This window comes from Ascaphus truei, chromosome 4, assembly GCF_040206685.1.
Source record: "Ascaphus truei isolate aAscTru1 chromosome 4, aAscTru1.hap1, whole genome shotgun sequence".
NCBI lineage: Eukaryota > Metazoa > Chordata > Amphibia > Anura > Ascaphidae > Ascaphus > Ascaphus truei.
In genome coordinates this window covers 249,110,125-249,129,120 of record NC_134486.1, presented here as the reverse complement: position 1 = coordinate 249,129,120, position 18,996 = coordinate 249,110,125, and the positions used below count along the sequence as shown (strand labels likewise).

The window sequence follows — 18,996 nt, the reverse complement described above, 5'->3', positions numbered from 1 at the left end:
TTTAGAGCGCCACATTTTGATAAGTTTCCTTTTGTATAAAGCCTGGAGGGGCTGCACGCGAGCTGCCCGCGAGCTGCCCGCGGAGCGATCCCAGAAGGAGCGGCATCCCTACCAGTGGTGGGAGCAGGGAAGACGGGAGCAGAGACCGCTGGTGAGTGGGGAGCGCGTCGAGGGCAGCGCGACTCCCCAATCCTTAAACCTTGGTAGTATGGGCAGCACGGCCTTGTTGTCTGTGTGCCAGCAGTTTCAAAGTTCCCGCCGTTGCTTCCCTCCACACTCATCCGTAAGTCTCCGGAACACACTAGGACGACTTCGGATATTTAAAGGGCCCACTTTGGCTCTCCAAGAACTCTGCAACAGGGCTCCAGAACCAAAGCCGGGTTCCACCTCATACATCCCTCGGTCTCTATTCACCAACATGGAGGACAGAGGGTTGACCAATTCCAGAGCGGATTGTCTTCGGGGTTCATTCAGCGAGCGAGGGCTCATCTGTATGGGACCAATCTTGAGCGAGGGAGATTACCAGACTCCTAAAACAGCCTACAAGGGTGGGCTTAATTCAAGCATGGCATTTGAACGGACCAATGGGAATCATGCCTACCGAACACAGTCCCGGCAACGGTTCCCCTGGTCCTCCCAATACTCCTGAAGGGATAGGTGACTCAGTGTCTGGGCCGGACAATAGTCCTCCAGCAGGGAGCCCCTTTCTCCACACCCCTGCCTTGCTTAACGATGTCCCATGTTATTCACCTTATCTCACCCAGGATCTCCTTTGTGTTGAGGTTGGATACTTCGTCTACTCATTCTCCGCACCACAGACCGCACATTTTTTTTCCAATCTTTTTTTCCTTTATTGGTAGCATATATATAGATTACATACAGTAATAACAGTCAAATCAGAACAGAAAGATTTAGAAGTCATAGGCACATGACTGCGAGATATATGGGATGTACCAACAAATCATTTTCCTGTTTTTATGCTAGAAAGAGGGGGAGACGAGGGACGGGGAGATAGGTGGGGACGACAAGGAGAGCGAGAGAGAGGGGGGGAGGGGAGGTTGGAAGGGGGGGTCCCATAGCACTGGTGCTCCCGAGCCCGGCCATGGTTCCCAAGTTTTATAGAATTGGGGCATTCTTTGTTTCAACATGGCCGTGAGCCTTTCCATATTCATAACTGTTTATCCTGTTCACAATTGTCCTCCTAGAAGGGGCTTTTATTTGTTTCCAGGCCGCCGCGACTGAGCATCTGGCTGCCTTTAGTATAGCGGAGGTCAGCCAGGATAGTGGGGCGGGGAGGTCCTCTATTGGTTTCCCCAGCATGTAGGTCAGAGGGTCCAAGGTGACCTCCAGTCCTAGAGTTTCGTATAGGAGTCTTTGGACTCTGGACCAGAACCTCTGGATCTCCGGGCATGACCACCAGATATGGGCCATGTCACCCTTTTGACCACATCCTCTCCAGCACAAATCGTCTGTGCCGGGGAAGATCTGGCTCAGTCTGCTCGGGGTCAGGTACCACTGAAATAGTTTTTTATAGATGTTTTCTTTTGTGATGGAGCAGATTGATGTTTTGGAAGCTGCTTCCCAGACATCCTCCCAGTTCTCAAGGTCCATTTATGTGTTTAGGTCGGCACACCATTTTTGCATATAAGTATGGGAAGGTGGGGGGCGGGAGGCCTCGATTATTCTGTAAATTTCAGAGCTTAGTCCTCTCTGGTATTCGCCTTTTCGGCAGAGGGACTCAAATCTGGTCTGCGGGGGGAATTTAGAAGTTTGGGACAGAGCTCCAAGGAAATGCCTTACCTGTAGGAATTTGAAAATGGGGAGGTTGGGGGCTAAGAATTTTGTTATGAGCTCTTGGAAGGACAGAGCTTCGTCATTCTTCAGCAGATCTGCAACCATTCTAATATCTAGGTCCTGGAATTGACCGAATTGGGTACGGGAGCACCCTGGCGGTAATTCTGGGTTTCTGAAAATGGGGGTGAGTTGGGAGGGGGATGAAGCTAGGCCATATTTCCCTTTGTTTTTAATCCAGGTTGACCACGTGCATTTCATCGCTCCAAGCTCAAGTTTCTGGGGTCTCTTTTCTTTGTACGCCTGGGACCATAACAAAACCGGGAGGGGGGTGGGGGATGCGTGGTGGGACTCTATTGCTAGCCAGCAGTTGGAGTTCGGGGGATTATTCCAAACCACCGCTTGTCTCAACTGAGCTGCCTGATAGTATGGAACGTCTGGAGCCCCCAAACCCCCTCTTGTCTTTGAGGACAGGAGTACTGACCTCGGGACCCTGGGTTTGCGCTGTCTTCATATGAAGCGTAGGATATGAGACTGTGTATTCCTTAGTTCCGCTAATGGGACCGGTACTGGAAGTGTTTGGAAATAATACAGTAGACGGGAAGGATATTCATTTTAGCAGACACAATTCTACCAAACCAGGAGATCTGGTGGGAGTTCCAAGCGTCCAAGTTTCTTTTGATTTGGTCAAATAGGGGCGGGTAGTTAGTTCGATACAAAGAACTATATGAGTTAGTTATTTTTATTCCTAAGTATTTTATGTGGGAGTTGTTCCATTTATATTTATAATTCGACTGCAGTAGTTTCCAAATTGGGTCTGGGAGGGAGAGGTTAAGCGCTTCGGATTTATCCGTGTTTATCTTGTAGTCTGAGACCTGGCTAAATTGGTCTAATAGTTTCTGTAAATTGGGGAGGGAAATATGTGGGTTGGCAAGGGTCAGTATAACATAATCAGCGAAAAGGGAGATTTTATATTCTATATCTGCGATTGTTATGCCTTTGATGTTTGGTTCGGCTCTAATTTGGGCCGCTAATGGTTCAATGGAGATAGCAAATAATAGTGGGGAAAGGGGGCAGCCTTGTCTGGTACCATTTTTTATTGGGATTGGGTTTGACTGTCCGCCTGGGAGTTTTAGATATGCAGTGGGATTCTGGTATAGGGCACGGACTCCCTAGAGGAAGGGGCCTGAAAATCCAAATTTAATCATAGTTTGGTCAAGAAAGGTCCATTTGATCCAGTCAAATGCCTTCTCGGCGTCAAGGCTTAGAATCATGGGCTGGAGTTTATTGAGATGCACGTGGTCGATAATGTCAATGATTTTGCGGGTGTTGTCAGAGGCCTGTCTTCCTGACACAAATCCCACTTGGTCTATATGAATTAGTCTGGGGAGAATAGGGTTTAGCCTGTTTGCAAGGATCTTGCTGAAGAGTTTAAGGTCTGTATTAAGCAGGGAGATCGGTCTGTAATTACCGCACTGTAGCGGGTCCCTTCCTTCCTTGTGGATTATAGCTAAATTGGCAGCTGAAATTGTGCCTCGGATCGGTTCTCCTTCTAGAAAGCAGTTGAACGTATCGATTAGGTAGGGGAAAAGGGATGTTGTGAATTTTTTGTAGTAGGCATTAGAAAAGCCGTCTGGGCCTGGTGTTTGGCTATTTTGAGAGAGCTTATGGCTTGGGTCAGTTCCTCGTGAGATTTTTTGGTTCAGGGTTTCGAGCTCCTCTTTAGTTAGAGAGGGTAGATTACACCGAGCCAGGTATTGCGAGGCTATTTCGGTGGTATCCTTCTCTTGGTTAGGGGGGTGAAGATTGTAAAGATCTTCATAGAAGTTCGCAAACTCCTGAGCAATCTTTCTCGACATAGGAAATCTGGCCACTTTTTGTGCGGATCTTCGTGATTTGGGCTTTTGCCTTTATACCTCTAAGTTTTGAAGCCAGGAGTTTGTCGGCCTTGTTACCCCTGTCGTAGAACCTTTGGTTGGCCCATTTTAGCGCTCTCTCTACCTCTTCGAGCTGGGATAGTTTTAGCTCTGTTCTTGTTTTGTGAGTATTCTAAATAATCTTCTAGAGGGGGCCATTTATGTTGTTGCTCTAGGGCTAGGATCTTATCCGTTAGTGCTTTTTACGGACCCCACATTTTAAACATTAAGCATACGGTTAACCTCTGAAGTGCTAGAACCAGGCTGCAAAATATATCAGCCCAATGTGTGCACGGTATACATATACAGGATGTATACCATGAACCATACACACACAAATAAATACATTATATTATTGACAGGTAGGGATAATGGCGGGCTTAACCTTTATTAAAAACAGCAAAATCTACCCCTACCTTCAAATGGAAGGAGCATGTCCCTCATGTCATGCACTAGCATTGAGGGACAGGAGAGTTTTTAAAGCTGCAGGTCAGGTCAAGGCCATTTGACACACAGAATGTGCTTAAACAGCTTTCTTTTACAATTGGTAGAGAATGGAGACTGTGATGGCAGATACAATAGATTTGTTCAAAAAAAAGGTTGGACATCTTTTTAGATGGGAAAGGTATACGGGGATATACCAAAAATAAGTATACATGGGAAGGATGTTGATCCAGGGATTAATCCGATTGCCAATTCTTGGAGTCAGGAAGGAATTAATTTTTCCCCTTAATGGGGTTTTTTGTTTGCCTTCCTCTGGATCAATAAGTAAGTATAGATATAGAATAAAGTATCTGTTGTCTAAATTTAGCATAGGTTGAACTTGATGGACGTACGTCTTTTTCAACCTCATCTACTATGTAACTATGTAAGGTGTACGACCTGCTTATAAAAATTGTTCATTTTTTGATAGTTTAAATCACTCTGAAAAGTGGAAGCCATCAGCATTGGCAATCTTACCTACTTGCCATGTCATCTGTAAATGTGACTCCATGTTTTTCAGTATACCTTTTTCTAGGTAACTTCTGCAAAGCACCTGCGGACAGCACCATTTCATGCTACTCGTTAAGGCCATATATTCCACAGTAATGTTTAGAGATCTCAGCTCAAAACTGGATATTTTAGTGGAAAATTGTAGACTTCAAAGATTGATTAACATATATGACCGCACCAGTGCTATGTGACCCTATCCCACTACTACTTCTCTGCGCTTTCTACACCACAATTATTTTTACTCCAACTCCTCCACCCATCCAGAGGAAACCTTCTCTCAATCCTGCCTTCCCTTCAAGGTACTGTCCTATCTACAATTTGCATCCAAACCTCTTGAACGATTTATTTATCACTGCACATTGGACTTTATCTCCTTGATACATTGCAGTCTGGATTCTGTTCCAACCACTCCACTGAGACTGCTGCAACAAAAGTCAGCAATGATCCCCAATGCAAAATCACCTACACACATGTACGTACTTCTACAGTACGTACTTCCACACACACTCCATTCCCCTTTCTTTTTTTTTTAAACTGCATGTTTAAAGGGTCCCAACCAAAAAGTTGATACCCATGCTGGACAACTTTCTGCCCCCCTCCCCCCCACACTTTTCCTTGTGTTTCCACTCGTTACATTTTTAAGACTAAGCTGTTTTTCAAAGGGACCACCTTCCTATTGTCTCAGAATGTCTCATCTTACCTGTACTCTTTTTGTTATACAAGATTATTGTTCTTTTTCCCCACATTGTCCTGTGGTTTGGAATATGTTGGCAACATACTATCTTTTATTTGTATTAATACATTCACCAACTGATACAATAATTTACGATACACTCGTAACTAACGCACACAAACGTATAGAAAAAAAATCCTTTATTTTTTGTAGGTTACTGTGTCAATTTGCTTTTTCGAATGACAAGTCAGTTAAATCTTTGTTTAGCAATTTCCAAATGAAGATTATCTAAATATTTTAGTAAGATTGAGTGTTATTCTGTATCCACAACTACTGTAGTATCATACCTAATGAAACTGCTATATTAGACACAGAATAACCTAAACATTTGGGGCAGTGGCCCATACATAGCTATAAACAGGGGGAGACAGTTGATTACGGAGATAAGGCACTAAAATATATTTAAACAAGAATGTAAAAATGTGTGCATGTTCATATATACACACACTTACAAATAATACACATACTCTGACAAAGCACCACATGGAAGCCCTAGTAACTAATTTGTATCTTCAGCTAGAAGCCATGTTTGCTAAGTTATGTGCAATTAAAAATGATTTTGTAAAGTGCAGCTTGTGTATTAAGATCCTTAAATAAGTTACTCGAAAAAGGATGGGGGTAATTGTGTGTCTCATCATAAATAGAATTAAATTATACTACAAGATATATACTGTACAAATGGTCACCCAGTTTCCCAAATGCTGTAACATGGATAAAGAAAACATAAGACAAAAGCACTAGATTCCTGAAAAGTCCTGTACAATAAAAGGGAATGTATCCACTGATGTGTAACAACAGAGTAGCAAAAGAGAAAGCATTCTGTAAAATTATAAATGGTCTTCATTGGGTAAAATGTTGTAGTCAGAATCACAATTTCAAGTTTTTATTGAGGAAATCAAGGAATTTCTCGCTGTCAGGGTTGTAAAAAAACAAAAAACAAAAACACATTTGTTTGACACAAAATACAAATGTAATAAAATAAGAAAATAAAGGGCAACAAAACTTCAATATCTTAATGGAAAAACCTCTATGGCTTTGTTGACATTTTTAGAAAAGACTAATTTGTCACACAAAAAAAAGGCCCTAAGGAAGCTTTCTTACACTGTAAGACATCTTCATTTTCATGTATTAGTGTTTTGCAGGATATAGGATGCTGTGGCAGTGTAAACATACATTTTATTTGAAGACACTAATATTGAGGGACTTGGCATTATGTCAAAGCCAACCAGCTGCATAATTAGGCAAAAACTAGTGCTTGCAACCCTGCCTTTCACCATTATCGCCCAGCATAGTGCTTCCACTGCAGCAAGGGATTCTGGGAAATGACATGGACCCCTATAAGATTATGATTTAACTGGGAGAAAGTCTAGGGAACATGGGGACAAATACAATGTTATTCACCACACACTAGCTCTGTGCTGCACAACTGCTTTGCAGCCAAGCAGAGAATTGCACGGATACCAGTGATTTTAAATAGAATCATTGCACTGAACTTTTAAAAGGAATATTAAATGGCAATAAGGCAATGGCATCATTTATTTTATTAAAACTCTATATATTTTTAGATTTTTTTTTTTTAAATATACATTCTAACCCCTAAATACTAATGTTCAGCTTGCAATAACCTTTCAGAATTTGGGTCAACTGATGTCACCACAGTGTCCCAATCATTTCACTGGGTGTGTATGGCTTCCAACTGGGATTCGGAACTCCAAATTAAATTAGGCATGATACCGACCTGAACATCCTTGAAGGCAAAAGTTAACAAATCACTATTAGAAATACATTTCCCACATATATTTTTGGCAAAATAATTTTGAAATGGCATCGCTTTGACAAAGGAGCCTCTTCACAAGTATTGCATGTCATGTTGCAAATGTGTTTTTTCCCCCAGCAACAAAATATATATACTGTATAAAACAATTTAGAAATCGGTTTTATTTATGTAAATAAATACAAATGTAAAAATAAACCTGTACTCATAAGGCTACGGCAAAATCAGTACCTTTTCTTCTTGTATCACTGTAAGCTTTGCCTTTTCATACCTGCCTATTATAGTTGAACATGATCTGGGCACATGTATGAGATTTAAAGCAGCAAGTGTCCCCTGTCCCTTCTTCAAAAAATATTGTGCGGAAAGCAGGGGTCTCAGATCAGTGGACCCACTGGTTTCCGAAATGCACACCTGTAAAAGGTAGCACCGATGCCGTCGCTTCCAGGGGACACAAAAGGCTGAAATCTGCCGCGTCCTGCGGACCAAAGGGAAGCTGCAATGTCCTGTTTCTATTGGACGGTGTGGCGCATGGGATTTAAATAACCAGGAAGTATCTGTACTACATTTCCCGGTATACATGCTGTATTGGCAGGAAAAAAAAAAGGTGGGAGGGAGGGTGGAGAGCCTACAGGGGAAATTGCTGCTTTAAGGTAGGGAACCCCTACAGCAACGAGCAGAGTCTGAATGAGCCAAAGTCACATATATTATCAAATTCATTATACTGGCATTTAATCTTTGCCCTGTCTTTTTCAGTTGTGTATTAAACATCATAGTTATTATGTCATTACAGCTCTAAGCATCTCTTATGTCACTTTCCAGAATCACGGAGAAATGCTCAACATTGCAAACAATGGTCAGTCCGTCAGTCTTTACGGTATAGTACTGCAAGAGTAAGGACTCAACTCAGCCCCAGAAGCATCACTGCGGTCAGGCTTAGATCTTATTCAAAAGGACATTTCCCTACATTAAAGTCAATGCTGTTGCAATGAACTAACAGGATAGGGTTATAGAACGTTAGTGTATTTACGCTAATTTAATATAAAAATTTACTTTAATGTTTTAATAAAACTTCCTTAAAGTAGAAATTATTCCTTATTTATATTTGTTATTTTTTTAATTCAAATTATCTAAACCAAAAGGGCCTCTGCAGGACCTCAGGATTAAATCTATTTGGTCCCAGCATTTTCTTCTAAATGGTCAGTCTCTGCCTGCAGAGCCAATATAGGACATTATAACTCTATATAATACTCCTTGAGAAAGCGCCAGTGTGGGTGTGAAACGCGTGGGAGGATTCTTTTTTTTTTGTGTTTTTTTGTATCTTTATGTAGTTTAATAAATTGCTTTTACCAATCTTTTTTGCTGGTAAGTTCTATTTTTAGTTAGGGGTGGCTGTACCACTGATCTATTTTTGCTCCTGTTAGTCATTTTTGATCGGAGAGACGCCACAGGGGGATAAGGATCACCTGTCTGGGTGCACAGCGCTGTTTTCGAGGAGAGGGGAACGGTGATCAATCGTGAGTACAAGAGGTAATCCACACCAGATACTTTAAAGGAGACATTGTTTCATTTATAGCCGTGGGAGATCTAATTCCCCTTGGCGCTACAGGTCTGGTTCATACATATCGGTTCAATACTCCACCCCTCCATTACCTCCTAAATCAGCAGCGTTTATTTTCACTCAACCCTATCTGGACCCTGTCTTCATTACTTATGCATTCTGGCTCTATATAGCTATTGGGTCTGTTCATGGAGCTTATAGACGTTTTTTTCTATCCATATAAGTTTATATGGTTTGCTTATTGATTAGCTTTTAGGCATTGCAGGCAGCCATAGACACTGAATTACTTTGAGTCTTACAATGTATATCCTACCAAACCTTCTCAACAACTTTACAATTTTATTGTTGTACTGATCAATCAGCAACATAACAAACCCAGTGGATCACAATATAATACAGAGCAGGGTGTAGCTTTTAACATCGTGACATTGGTGGTCAGAGGACTTTAGTTGGTTTAAATAGTATAGCCGCCCTGAGTATAACGCCTTAAGTTGAAGTGTTGCTTTATATGCAAGTATTTCAAATGTATCTAAACTGGGTTGCATTTTTATAATTAAATTATTTGTTTTTAATATGTTGTTATACCGGGGGTACATACACATTACGGTGATTCACCTCATTGAACCTCTGGATTCGGGGATTGGCACAAAATCTGATTTTAAAGCTTGCTTTTTCAAACATTACATAACGAGTAGCTTCTCTAAATATTGGGCAAGTATAACAGCAATCTACTTTCATTATGATTTCAACACAAAAGTGAATGCACTATTCCACTAATCTTCAATTTGCCATTGGATTTGCATTGGCTGAAGCAGCCCGCCACTTGTTCACACAAAGTCCAATTGTCACATTGTTCCCACAAAAAAAACAAAAAAACAATCACTGATATGATAACAGGCAAGGCCTTTGTATCGCTTGGGGAAGCTGACCCTCTAATACTTTTATTGCTGACGTCAACATGCCGCCTGCGTTACTGGAAAAGGTCAGAACGTCTAACCGGCTGAGGATGCCATCTGTAGGCTATTAAAAATGGATTTTAGCTGATGCTCAAAGCCAGTATTACTGACAAAGCTGCACATGGCTCATTTTGCAAGTAAATTCATATTAAACTATGGAAGGGCCTGGGATATACACAACTGCTCTTAGGCACTATATTCAATTTCTGGTTGATCTGGAAGATAATAATCACATACAAATGATTGTGTACACACACCAAAGTGAAAATGCTTATAATTCTACGTAAGCACATTTCTAAGTTAGAACAGGACGCTCATCAGCTCTGACAACAGAAAACTCTCTTGGCACAAATAATAGTTTAATATCAGCACAGAGCCATGGCGTTTACTCCTATATCACTCCTGAAATGTACAGGGTTTTAACAACAATTTGGCTTTTAAGATGGTGAATATTTGCGGACAGAGAAGCTAAGTTGTTCATATGCTGTCAAACACACTCAGAGCTGAAGTCAGCATCTTTTTGTTTTCAACATATAATAGGTAAAATACAAGAGCTACTGTTCAATTTGGCATAACTCATACATACCATCTTGGCAACCAACATTTTCGGCAAAGTATTTTACTACACTGCTTTTCATACAGAGATGACCAGGTGTCAATACAGCCTCAGACTCAAATAGATGGTTTTTTGAGATAAAACAATGTACTTGTCCCCTCGAAGCAATGGCAAGAACCTTGTGCTAATTTAAGAGGCTGTGTTGCAAGCCGTTATTATAGTGTAGGACCACGGCCATTCTAGTTTCAATGATAAAAATGTAAGACAACAAACCAATCCAATAAAAATAGCCGCATGCACAACCCCTCAAACCAGCATGGCCAAGTACCACAGTGTCATCAACCAGACCACCGCTATTTACTGAGTGCCAAAAATAAAGCTCTGAAAGGGTAGGCTCTTTCTTAAGACCCTTATTTGTTGCTGAAGTGGCTCTCTCCAAGAAAACAGTGGAGTAAAACCATTGTAAGAGGTTATTTCTATATAGGCCTCAACAGCTGGTCAGTCCCTTTCAAGTCCGAAACTCCCCATTAACGTGAATAAGGAATTTTTGGGGGCAAAAAATGGCTGCTTCAGACAATATAAAATAAGGCCCTAATTGTTATGAAACTCTTTACTTCCAAGGAGACCTGCCCTTCAGCAGTGTGGGAAATGAAGCACTTCTAAAAATAATCCAAGTGCATGAAACTGCGCCTTATTATATCTTCAGTATCATTTGCATCTGAGCAATGTTGGCTGTAAGACAATTACGAACAAAAACAGAAACCATGGAGAAGCCTTCACATTAGTGTTCCAAAACGAGCTTCCTGGGCTCTGTGCCATAATGGTAAGAGGCATAATGTTATCTCTCTCTTTGAAACCTAGGGTGTAGCAAAAGATTGTTGTGCCCTTCCCAATGATTATGAGGACACAGCACAACAAAGCCATATCACAAGTGTGTGCTGTTCCCCAATAAGAAAAACGCAAGGCAAAAGGAATGATATCCTAATCTGACCTTTGTGTGAACATGGCTCTGTATCAGAACAAACAATGGCATTCAACTTTCCTTCTCTCCCACTATGGTAGCAGTACCAAAGGGTTAATCTTATCCTCAGCTAAATCAGGACAGGGAGAATAAAATGCTTGGGAAGTTACACTGGCTCCTCCTCCCTTCTGGTGTCTTTCCTTTCCATGCTCATCTTTTTGTCTCAGCTGTTTATTTTGGTCTTTGTGAGATGCAAGCTGAGGCCAGGATAATGCCACCGGGTGTGCAGGGTTAATGAAAGCCCCCCCTGGTTTATAGGCTATGAATAAATTTGAGCATAATGAAGTCACCGTCAAAAAATGTGGTGTGTGGAACGTGATAAATTGCAGCCAAAAAGAAAGTGTTGTCAAGAGAAAATGTTGCACAAATTGTAACCCTCAAACTCTAGTAGATTTGATCAAATGGATTTAAATAGCCATAACAGATACGTTAGTGACTAAGAGTACATGCCTAAAGGCTAGATTTGGAAGACATATCCACTGAAGATTCAGAACCTGAGTTAGTGTTATCTTCAAATCAAGAGGCATATTTATTTTATGGCCAGAATCAGAAATAAATAAAGAAGGATGCTGGAGTTTTAATGCAGGGCCAGGGGCATAGAAGACGTTAAACTACAAGTTTCTCTTCACCATTTCTTTTACAAAGGACCACACAGGACGTTGAGAGAAGACAGAGTTATGAAGGCATGGAAACATGACAGAAAGCAGGTTCTGAAGGTATCCTTTTTTCAAAGAAGGATGCCCCTCCTAAGGTTGGGTCTCCTATAGCAAGATTGCCACATGGCACCACTATCACGCTAGAAGATGGAGTCACCTCAAAGGAGCAATCCATGCAATATCCTACATGTGTCTTTTCTAAATAAATCAGTTCTGCAGTATTAGATCATACTTACTGCATTTTTATTACTCAAATCTTAATGCCATTTTTAATGAGTTTTAATATACTGAGCATCTTTTGCTTTCTGAAGCAGGCTGTATACCACCTCCCCAGCAGTGCAAGGTGTTTGCAACACTTTCCTGATTGTGATCATTTGTTGCAAATGTTCCCAGCAGTTTGAACTGTAAACTGTAACAATAGGCAATGTTACAAGGATAAATTGTTGCTTGCTGAGTTACACTTACTGAAGGATAGATTGAAACTGAAAGGCGGCATTAAGCGAAACCATGGAAGCAGGATCTTTGCTGATCGATCACGTGAGAGCTAATCGTTCGACAGCTTAGGTAATTAGTATTCAATAAAGGTAATCAAAGGGGATATATATATATATTTATTTTTTAAATGCCGCTTGGACTGCCTCTTTGAAAGGCCATGACTAGTAAGATGGGAACTATTTTTAAGAAACTGCATGTGATTACAGGTGCATCCACTAAGTCGGCAATAGCATTGTGTCCTTTTCCGGAGCCCCTAGATTCTGGTGTTCTAATATGGAAGAATATTTGCATTAAGGGGCCAAAAGAACAATTCTTCTGAAGTCACTAGCAGAAATGCAGAAGGCTATAGATTAGATTTGTTTAGCAACATTAGCTTATATCCAACTATCAACAAAGGCGATTACTTTTTCAGTAGCAACTTCAAATCCTGGAAAACTGAGTCCTCAGGTGGCAAAACTCCTTTTTTTGCCTCATGAAGAAGAAATTGAGAATACTAAATACTAAAAGGTACTTCATGAAGGATCGTACGTGGATTCAGCCCCCACCCCCCACCCCCATATCTGGCAGGAAGAGTGAGGATATCCAGATTCCAAGAGGGCAGGGTGCAAACCATATCAGGTGCCTGGGTAAGGAAGGTAATACAACCAAGGTATGCCCTCATATTCAGTCAAAAGCCAGCCAGAATTTTAATTAATCACAATATCGGCTGTCAAAGAAAGGGGCAGAGCTACACGCATTGAGAGAGCCTTTTATAGTCAGTGAGGATGGACATTTTCCTAGTAATAAGGCTACAGGACCAGATCTTTCAGAACAGAGTCCCTCAGAGGAGCACTGAATGCAGTAGAAGCACAAGAAAGCTCTCAGGAATGCCTACTAACACATCCTGTTTGCAAAGGCCCATCATAACATCTTAACTCAAATTACATTCATTGGATCTAGTTTGAACCCTCAAGATTTATCAAGCAAGAACAAAGATTTTTTTTTTGGAGGTCAGAAAGATTGTGTGTCATTCCTGGAGGAAGAAGAAAGAGAAAAACACCATCAAAAGATACCATTTCAAGGTGGATAAGAGACACGATTGTTAAAAAAAAAAAATCCAAAATTCAAGAGGAGGTACTACCCTTCCCTCTGTATTGTTGTGCATATGTATGTGTTATACTGTAGATTTCAGAAGACACCAAGGAGGAGAAAGCGCTTGTACATACACCTTCTTGAGCGGTTTCTTTTTCCTGCCCTGTCTCAGCTGGGAATAAGATGAACTGATTTGTTACCACGGCCATTGTGGGAAACAAGGAAATGAAATTTATGTGACATACAAATCCCATTTCTGGAACAAAAAGAAGGTACATATAGAAGAGATGTCATTAATGTTAGCAAAAAACACAAAGGTGAAGGTGAAACTCCTGCTTTAAAATCAAAGCTTACTAAATGGTTAGCAGTCAGATGCTGACTAGTACTGTAGGTAAGACAAACACCTGCTGCATAGCAATTCATTACCTGGCAATAAAATAGCCAGCCAGGGGCTTAATCATCAGTAGATCTGTGTGTGGCAATGTGACATGTTGCAAAAAGTCCCTAACCAAGCAATTTAGTACCAGTTGCCATAAGACCTGCAATTGTTCAATATCACTTTTTTTCTCGTGGATATGTATATTTAGTGTAGGAATGGCCAATGAATATGGGTTACCTAGGTGTGGCTGATGTGTATGCATTTGCACTGTATTGTCACACACTCGTTGCATCGTTTAAAATGCATTGTAGAGGTCTCTGTATTGGCTAGAAGGAAGCTTGCAATACTCCATTTCAATAAATAGGACTAGGGTTTTGACTTGTGCACTACAAAAAACCTTACTCACCAGACCTCTCTTGGGGCTGTCCCGTAAAAAAAAAAAAAAGGCTGTAGAAGGAAACACGGGTTCTCCGGGCCTTCAAGTCCTGTTCAGGGCTAAGATTTCGATTGTCTAAGGAATGGGAATCGAGCCCTAAATCTAAATCTCTAGGAAGTGAACGGCAATTAAAACAATGTTCCCAAAATAAAAAATACAAATCTTAAAAATAAAAATAAGCAGCAATTGTGGGCATATCGTGCCGGGAGTGCACCAGGATCTAGTGGCAGCACGGTCTCACGCTGGGAGCTGTACACAGGGTAGAGCATTGAAGATCTTCTACTGTCCTCTTTAATTCCAGGATGCACAGTATGTGGCTTTAAGACTATGATGCTCTCTGCTGCACAGTTTTGTATAGCCCCCACAGGACTGTTTCAAGCTTTAGAAGGTCCATTCTCACCAGGGCATACCTGTCCGCGTCCTTTTCCGTTGCTTTTTACAAAGGCAATAAACAGGTAATCCAAATAACCCTGTAGGAAGGGAAAATGGATGTCAGAAAACAGAATAAACCAAAAGCTGGAAAATATAATACTTTAAACTTCTTATGGGCAACAGGCAGTTGCCTGCAGGGACACCCCCTGCCGCCTCCAGCCACCTCTCTCCCCAGTCCCATCCAGCTTTCAGCCTGTCACATGAGCATGCGAGGGGGGGGTGGGGGTGACAGAGAGAGAGAGAGGGGTTGACAGAGAGAGAGAGAGAGGGGGTGAAAGAGAGAGAGAGGGGATGAGAGGGGGTGAAAGAGAGAGAGAGAGGGGATGAGAGGGGCCTGTGGCCGGTCAGAGCAATTGCCGCCATACCCGGCCCTCCCCACGCTGCAGGCTTCTCTCTCCCTGTCTGTCCCACACAGAGGTGTCTGATGCTGACGGGCCAAACCTCTCACGCCGGCGCTCACCGAAAGCTGAGCCCAGCTGACATCCGGCGCTGACGTCAGTGGACCCGGCGCGCGTCAACATCACAGCACCTCGGCGTGGGACAGACAGGGAGAGAAGTCTGCAGCAGGGAGAGAGCTGGACATGGCGGCAACTGCTGTGATCGGCTGCAGACCCCCCGCATCCACCCTGTGTTCGGAGAGAGATAATACCGGACACATACATGTCCGGTATTACCTTCCATTTTATACCGGACACATACATGTCCGGTATTACCTTCCATTTTATACCGGACACATACATGTCCGGTATTACCTTCCATTTTATACCGGACACATACATGTCCGGTATTACCTTCCATTTTATACGGGACACATACATGTCCGGTATTACCTTCCATTTTATACCGGACACATACATGTCCGGTATTACCTTCCATTTTATACCGGACACATACATGTCCGGTATTACCTTCCATTTTATACCGGACACATACATGTCCGGTATTACCTTCCATTTTATACCGGACACATACATGTCCGGTATTACCTTCCATTTTATACCGGACACATACATGTCCGGTATTACCTTCCATTTTATACCGGACACATACATGTCCGGTATTACCTTCCATTTTATACCGGACACATACATGTCCGGTATTACCTTCCATTTTATACCGGACACATACATGTCCGGTATTACCTTCCATTTTATACCGGACACATACATGTCCGGTATTACCTTCCATTTTATACCGGACACATACATGTCCGGTATTACCTTCCATTTTATACCGGACACATACATGTCCGGTATTACCTTCCATTTTATACCGGACACATACATGTCCGGTATTACCTTCCATTTTATACCGGACACATACATGTCCGGTATTACCTTCCATTTTATACCGGACACATACATGTCCGGTATTACCTTCCATTTTATACCGGACACATACATGTCCGGTATTACCTTCCATTTTATACCGGACACATACATGTCCGGTATTACCTTCCATTTTATACCGGACACATACATGTCCGGTATTACCTTCCATTTTATACCGGACACATACATGTCCGGTATTACCTTCCATTTTATACCGGACACATACATGTCCGGTATTACCTTCCATTTTATACCGGATGCAGGGGCAAAATACCGAGCTTAAAACCGGACACCTGGCAACCCTAACAGCAGGAGTAGCAGATACGCTGTTTTGGTTGTTGATGCGATTGTGGTTTTTAAAACCACAGAGCTTAACCTGTTGATTTCAATGTTGCAATACAAAAGCCCATATTTGCTAAGTGGTGCTATGTCAGATACTTTCCAGTGCCAAAAGACACCTGGTAGCCCATTCACTTGAGTTGGCTGTTAAGTTGCCTTCTGGCGCGGCAAGGTGTTTTATGGCATAGCACTGCTTAGTAAATATGGGACAAAATCTTTTACTTCAAAGAATTCCAACATAAAAAAAATGCAGAGAAAGATATGTAAATGAGTTATTATGGTATAGGGTTAGTCCCCTCAAGGAGTTTCCTTCATAATGCTCATTGCTATCTGGTTACAAAATGTTCTAAAAAAAAAAAAAAATGAAAGAGAAGAACTCAAACTCAGTATTGTACATTTTCGCCACAGTTTGCTTGGTGCAGCAGGGTTTAGTTCTACAGAAAAGCACAATATTGTGTCACACAGGCGGCAAAGGATTAGGAAGCAGTTTTCAGGTCTAATGTATATTTAATAGCTGGAAAAGACTGGATAAGAAGTCTGCAACACAGTTAAAGGGAATATTATGTCAGATGTGGATGTCACCAAGTTCCTCCATCTGTGCAGCCTCCACAGCACCTGAGTTTTATGCCCTACAATGAGCTGCACAGCAGGTGTACTGGATTATATCGGAGCAGACTAGGCTACTGCTTGGCAGCGCTGCTTGTGTCCGTCAGTGTGCGCTAAACCTCCAAACAGCAGGCCCAGCAGCAGACTGGCATTGTAAGGAATGGAAACAAAATGTTTGCTAGTAAAATGTACAAGGCACAAGTGTGCAGATGTCAACCTCACTTACAAAATTATTTTAGGTGGGCGATTGTTGTGTGGTACGATGGGTATTGAGTGCCACTTTTATGTATAATGACATTTCTTTAAGTGTTCTAGCCCTTTGTTTTTTCTCTCTCAAAGAAATAAAGCAAAAACGGTGTGTATTTATTTAAGCGGTTTATGATTTCTTGAAACAACCTATTTTAAGGGGCAATCCTTTGTAAAACATTTTTAAATGTACAGTATGTTTAATAATAATGTTCTCTAAGGAAAATCCACTGGAGTCTCAGGAGTTAAAATACAAAGTTTCATTTTTAAGATATATTTTAAAGAAATTATTATTATTTAATCATAGTCACAGTCAACCATCTTGTTCTATCCTAGGCAACCAGCACACCACTGTGTGTGTGCATACATACACACACACACACACACACACACACACACACACTAGTATATATAATATTATACTTACCTACTACGACTGCTATGGCTCCAAGTGCTAATCCCAGAACTAGGAGCAGGGGGGCAATGAGTAATTTTCCAGCTGAAAAACAGAAGCAATAGCAGTGGCACGTTTAATGGGTTATATTGTGGTCACAATTCTTGGTAATTATTTGTATATCATTTTGAAAGTTAATGTTTACATATTCTGTATACATAGGGTGACCATTCGTCCCGTTTTTGTCGGGACAGACCGGTTTTTTTCATTCCTGTCTCGGTTGCCGGTCCGTCCCAGTTTTTGGCCCTGGTCCCGGTTCTTGTAGCAGGATGCAGTGGCGCGCAATGCGGGGGCGCTGCGCGATGCGGCGGGGGCAGCGTGCGGGCGGTGAGGAGAAGATGCGGTAGCAAGTGAGGATTTGCAGAATGCCGGGGGGTTGGGCTTTTGGAGAATGCCGGCTGGGCCGCAGGGGAATGGTAGAAGGATGCCGGGGGCGGGTCTTTGTAGGATGCCTGGCCGCAGGGGACTGGTTTGGAGGTCGGAGGAAGCAGGGGCGGGGCTTTGCAGGATGCCGGGCCGCAGGGGACTGGTTGGAGGACAGAGCACACTGAGCTGCTTCCTTCTCAGAGCAGGTAGAGGTGTGTGTGTGGCTGTGTGTGTGTGTGTGGCTGTGGCTCTGTGTTTGTGTGTGTGGCTCTGTGTGTGCGAGTGTGTGGCTCTGAGTGTCTGTGGCTCTGAGTGTCTGTGTCTGTGTGTGTGTGTCTCTGTGTGTGTGTCTCTGTGTGTGGCTCTGTGTGTGTGTGTGGCTGTGTGTGTGTGTGTCGCTGTGTGTGTGGCTGTGTGTGTGTGTGGTTCTGTGTGTGTGTGTGTGTCTCTGTGTGTGTGTGTGTGTGTGTGTGGCTCTGTGCGTGTGTGGCTCTGTGCGTGTGTGTGTGTGGGGGGGGGCTCTGTATGTATGTGTGTCTCTGTGTGTGTCTCTGTGTGTGTGTGGCTAGGTGTGTGTGTGTGTCTGTGTGTGTGTGTCTGTGTCTGTGTGTGTGAGTGTGTCTCTGTGTGTGTGTGTGTGTGTCTCTGTGTGTGTGTGTGTGTCTCTGTGTGTGTGTGGCTATGTGTGTGTGTGTGTGGCTCTGTGTGTGTGTGTGTGGCTCTGTGTGTGTGTGGCTCTGTGTGTGTGTGTGTCTGTGTGTGTCTCTGTGTGTTTGTGTGTGTGTGTTTGTCTGTGTGTGTGTGTGTGTGTGGCTCTGTGTGTGTGTGGCTCTGTGCGTGTGTGTGTGTGGCTCTGTGCGTGTGTGGCTCTGTGCGTGTGTGTGTGG

At 42.5% G+C, this 18,996-nt stretch overlaps 1 protein-coding gene across 1 annotated transcript in view; it reads right to left on the bottom strand.

Annotated features, from left to right (window-relative positions):
* Positions 1-5,556: 5,556 nt before the first annotated feature.
* Positions 5,557-18,996, bottom strand: part of RNF217 (ring finger protein 217) — a 119,782-nt gene continuing 106,342 nt past the window's right edge. Inside the window, 2 exon segments of the mRNA XM_075597234.1 lie at positions 5,557-14,805; positions 17,717-17,788. Coding sequence (XP_075453349.1) covers positions 14,732-14,805; positions 17,717-17,788 — 146 coding nt within the window. The 3' untranslated portion in view covers positions 5,557-14,731.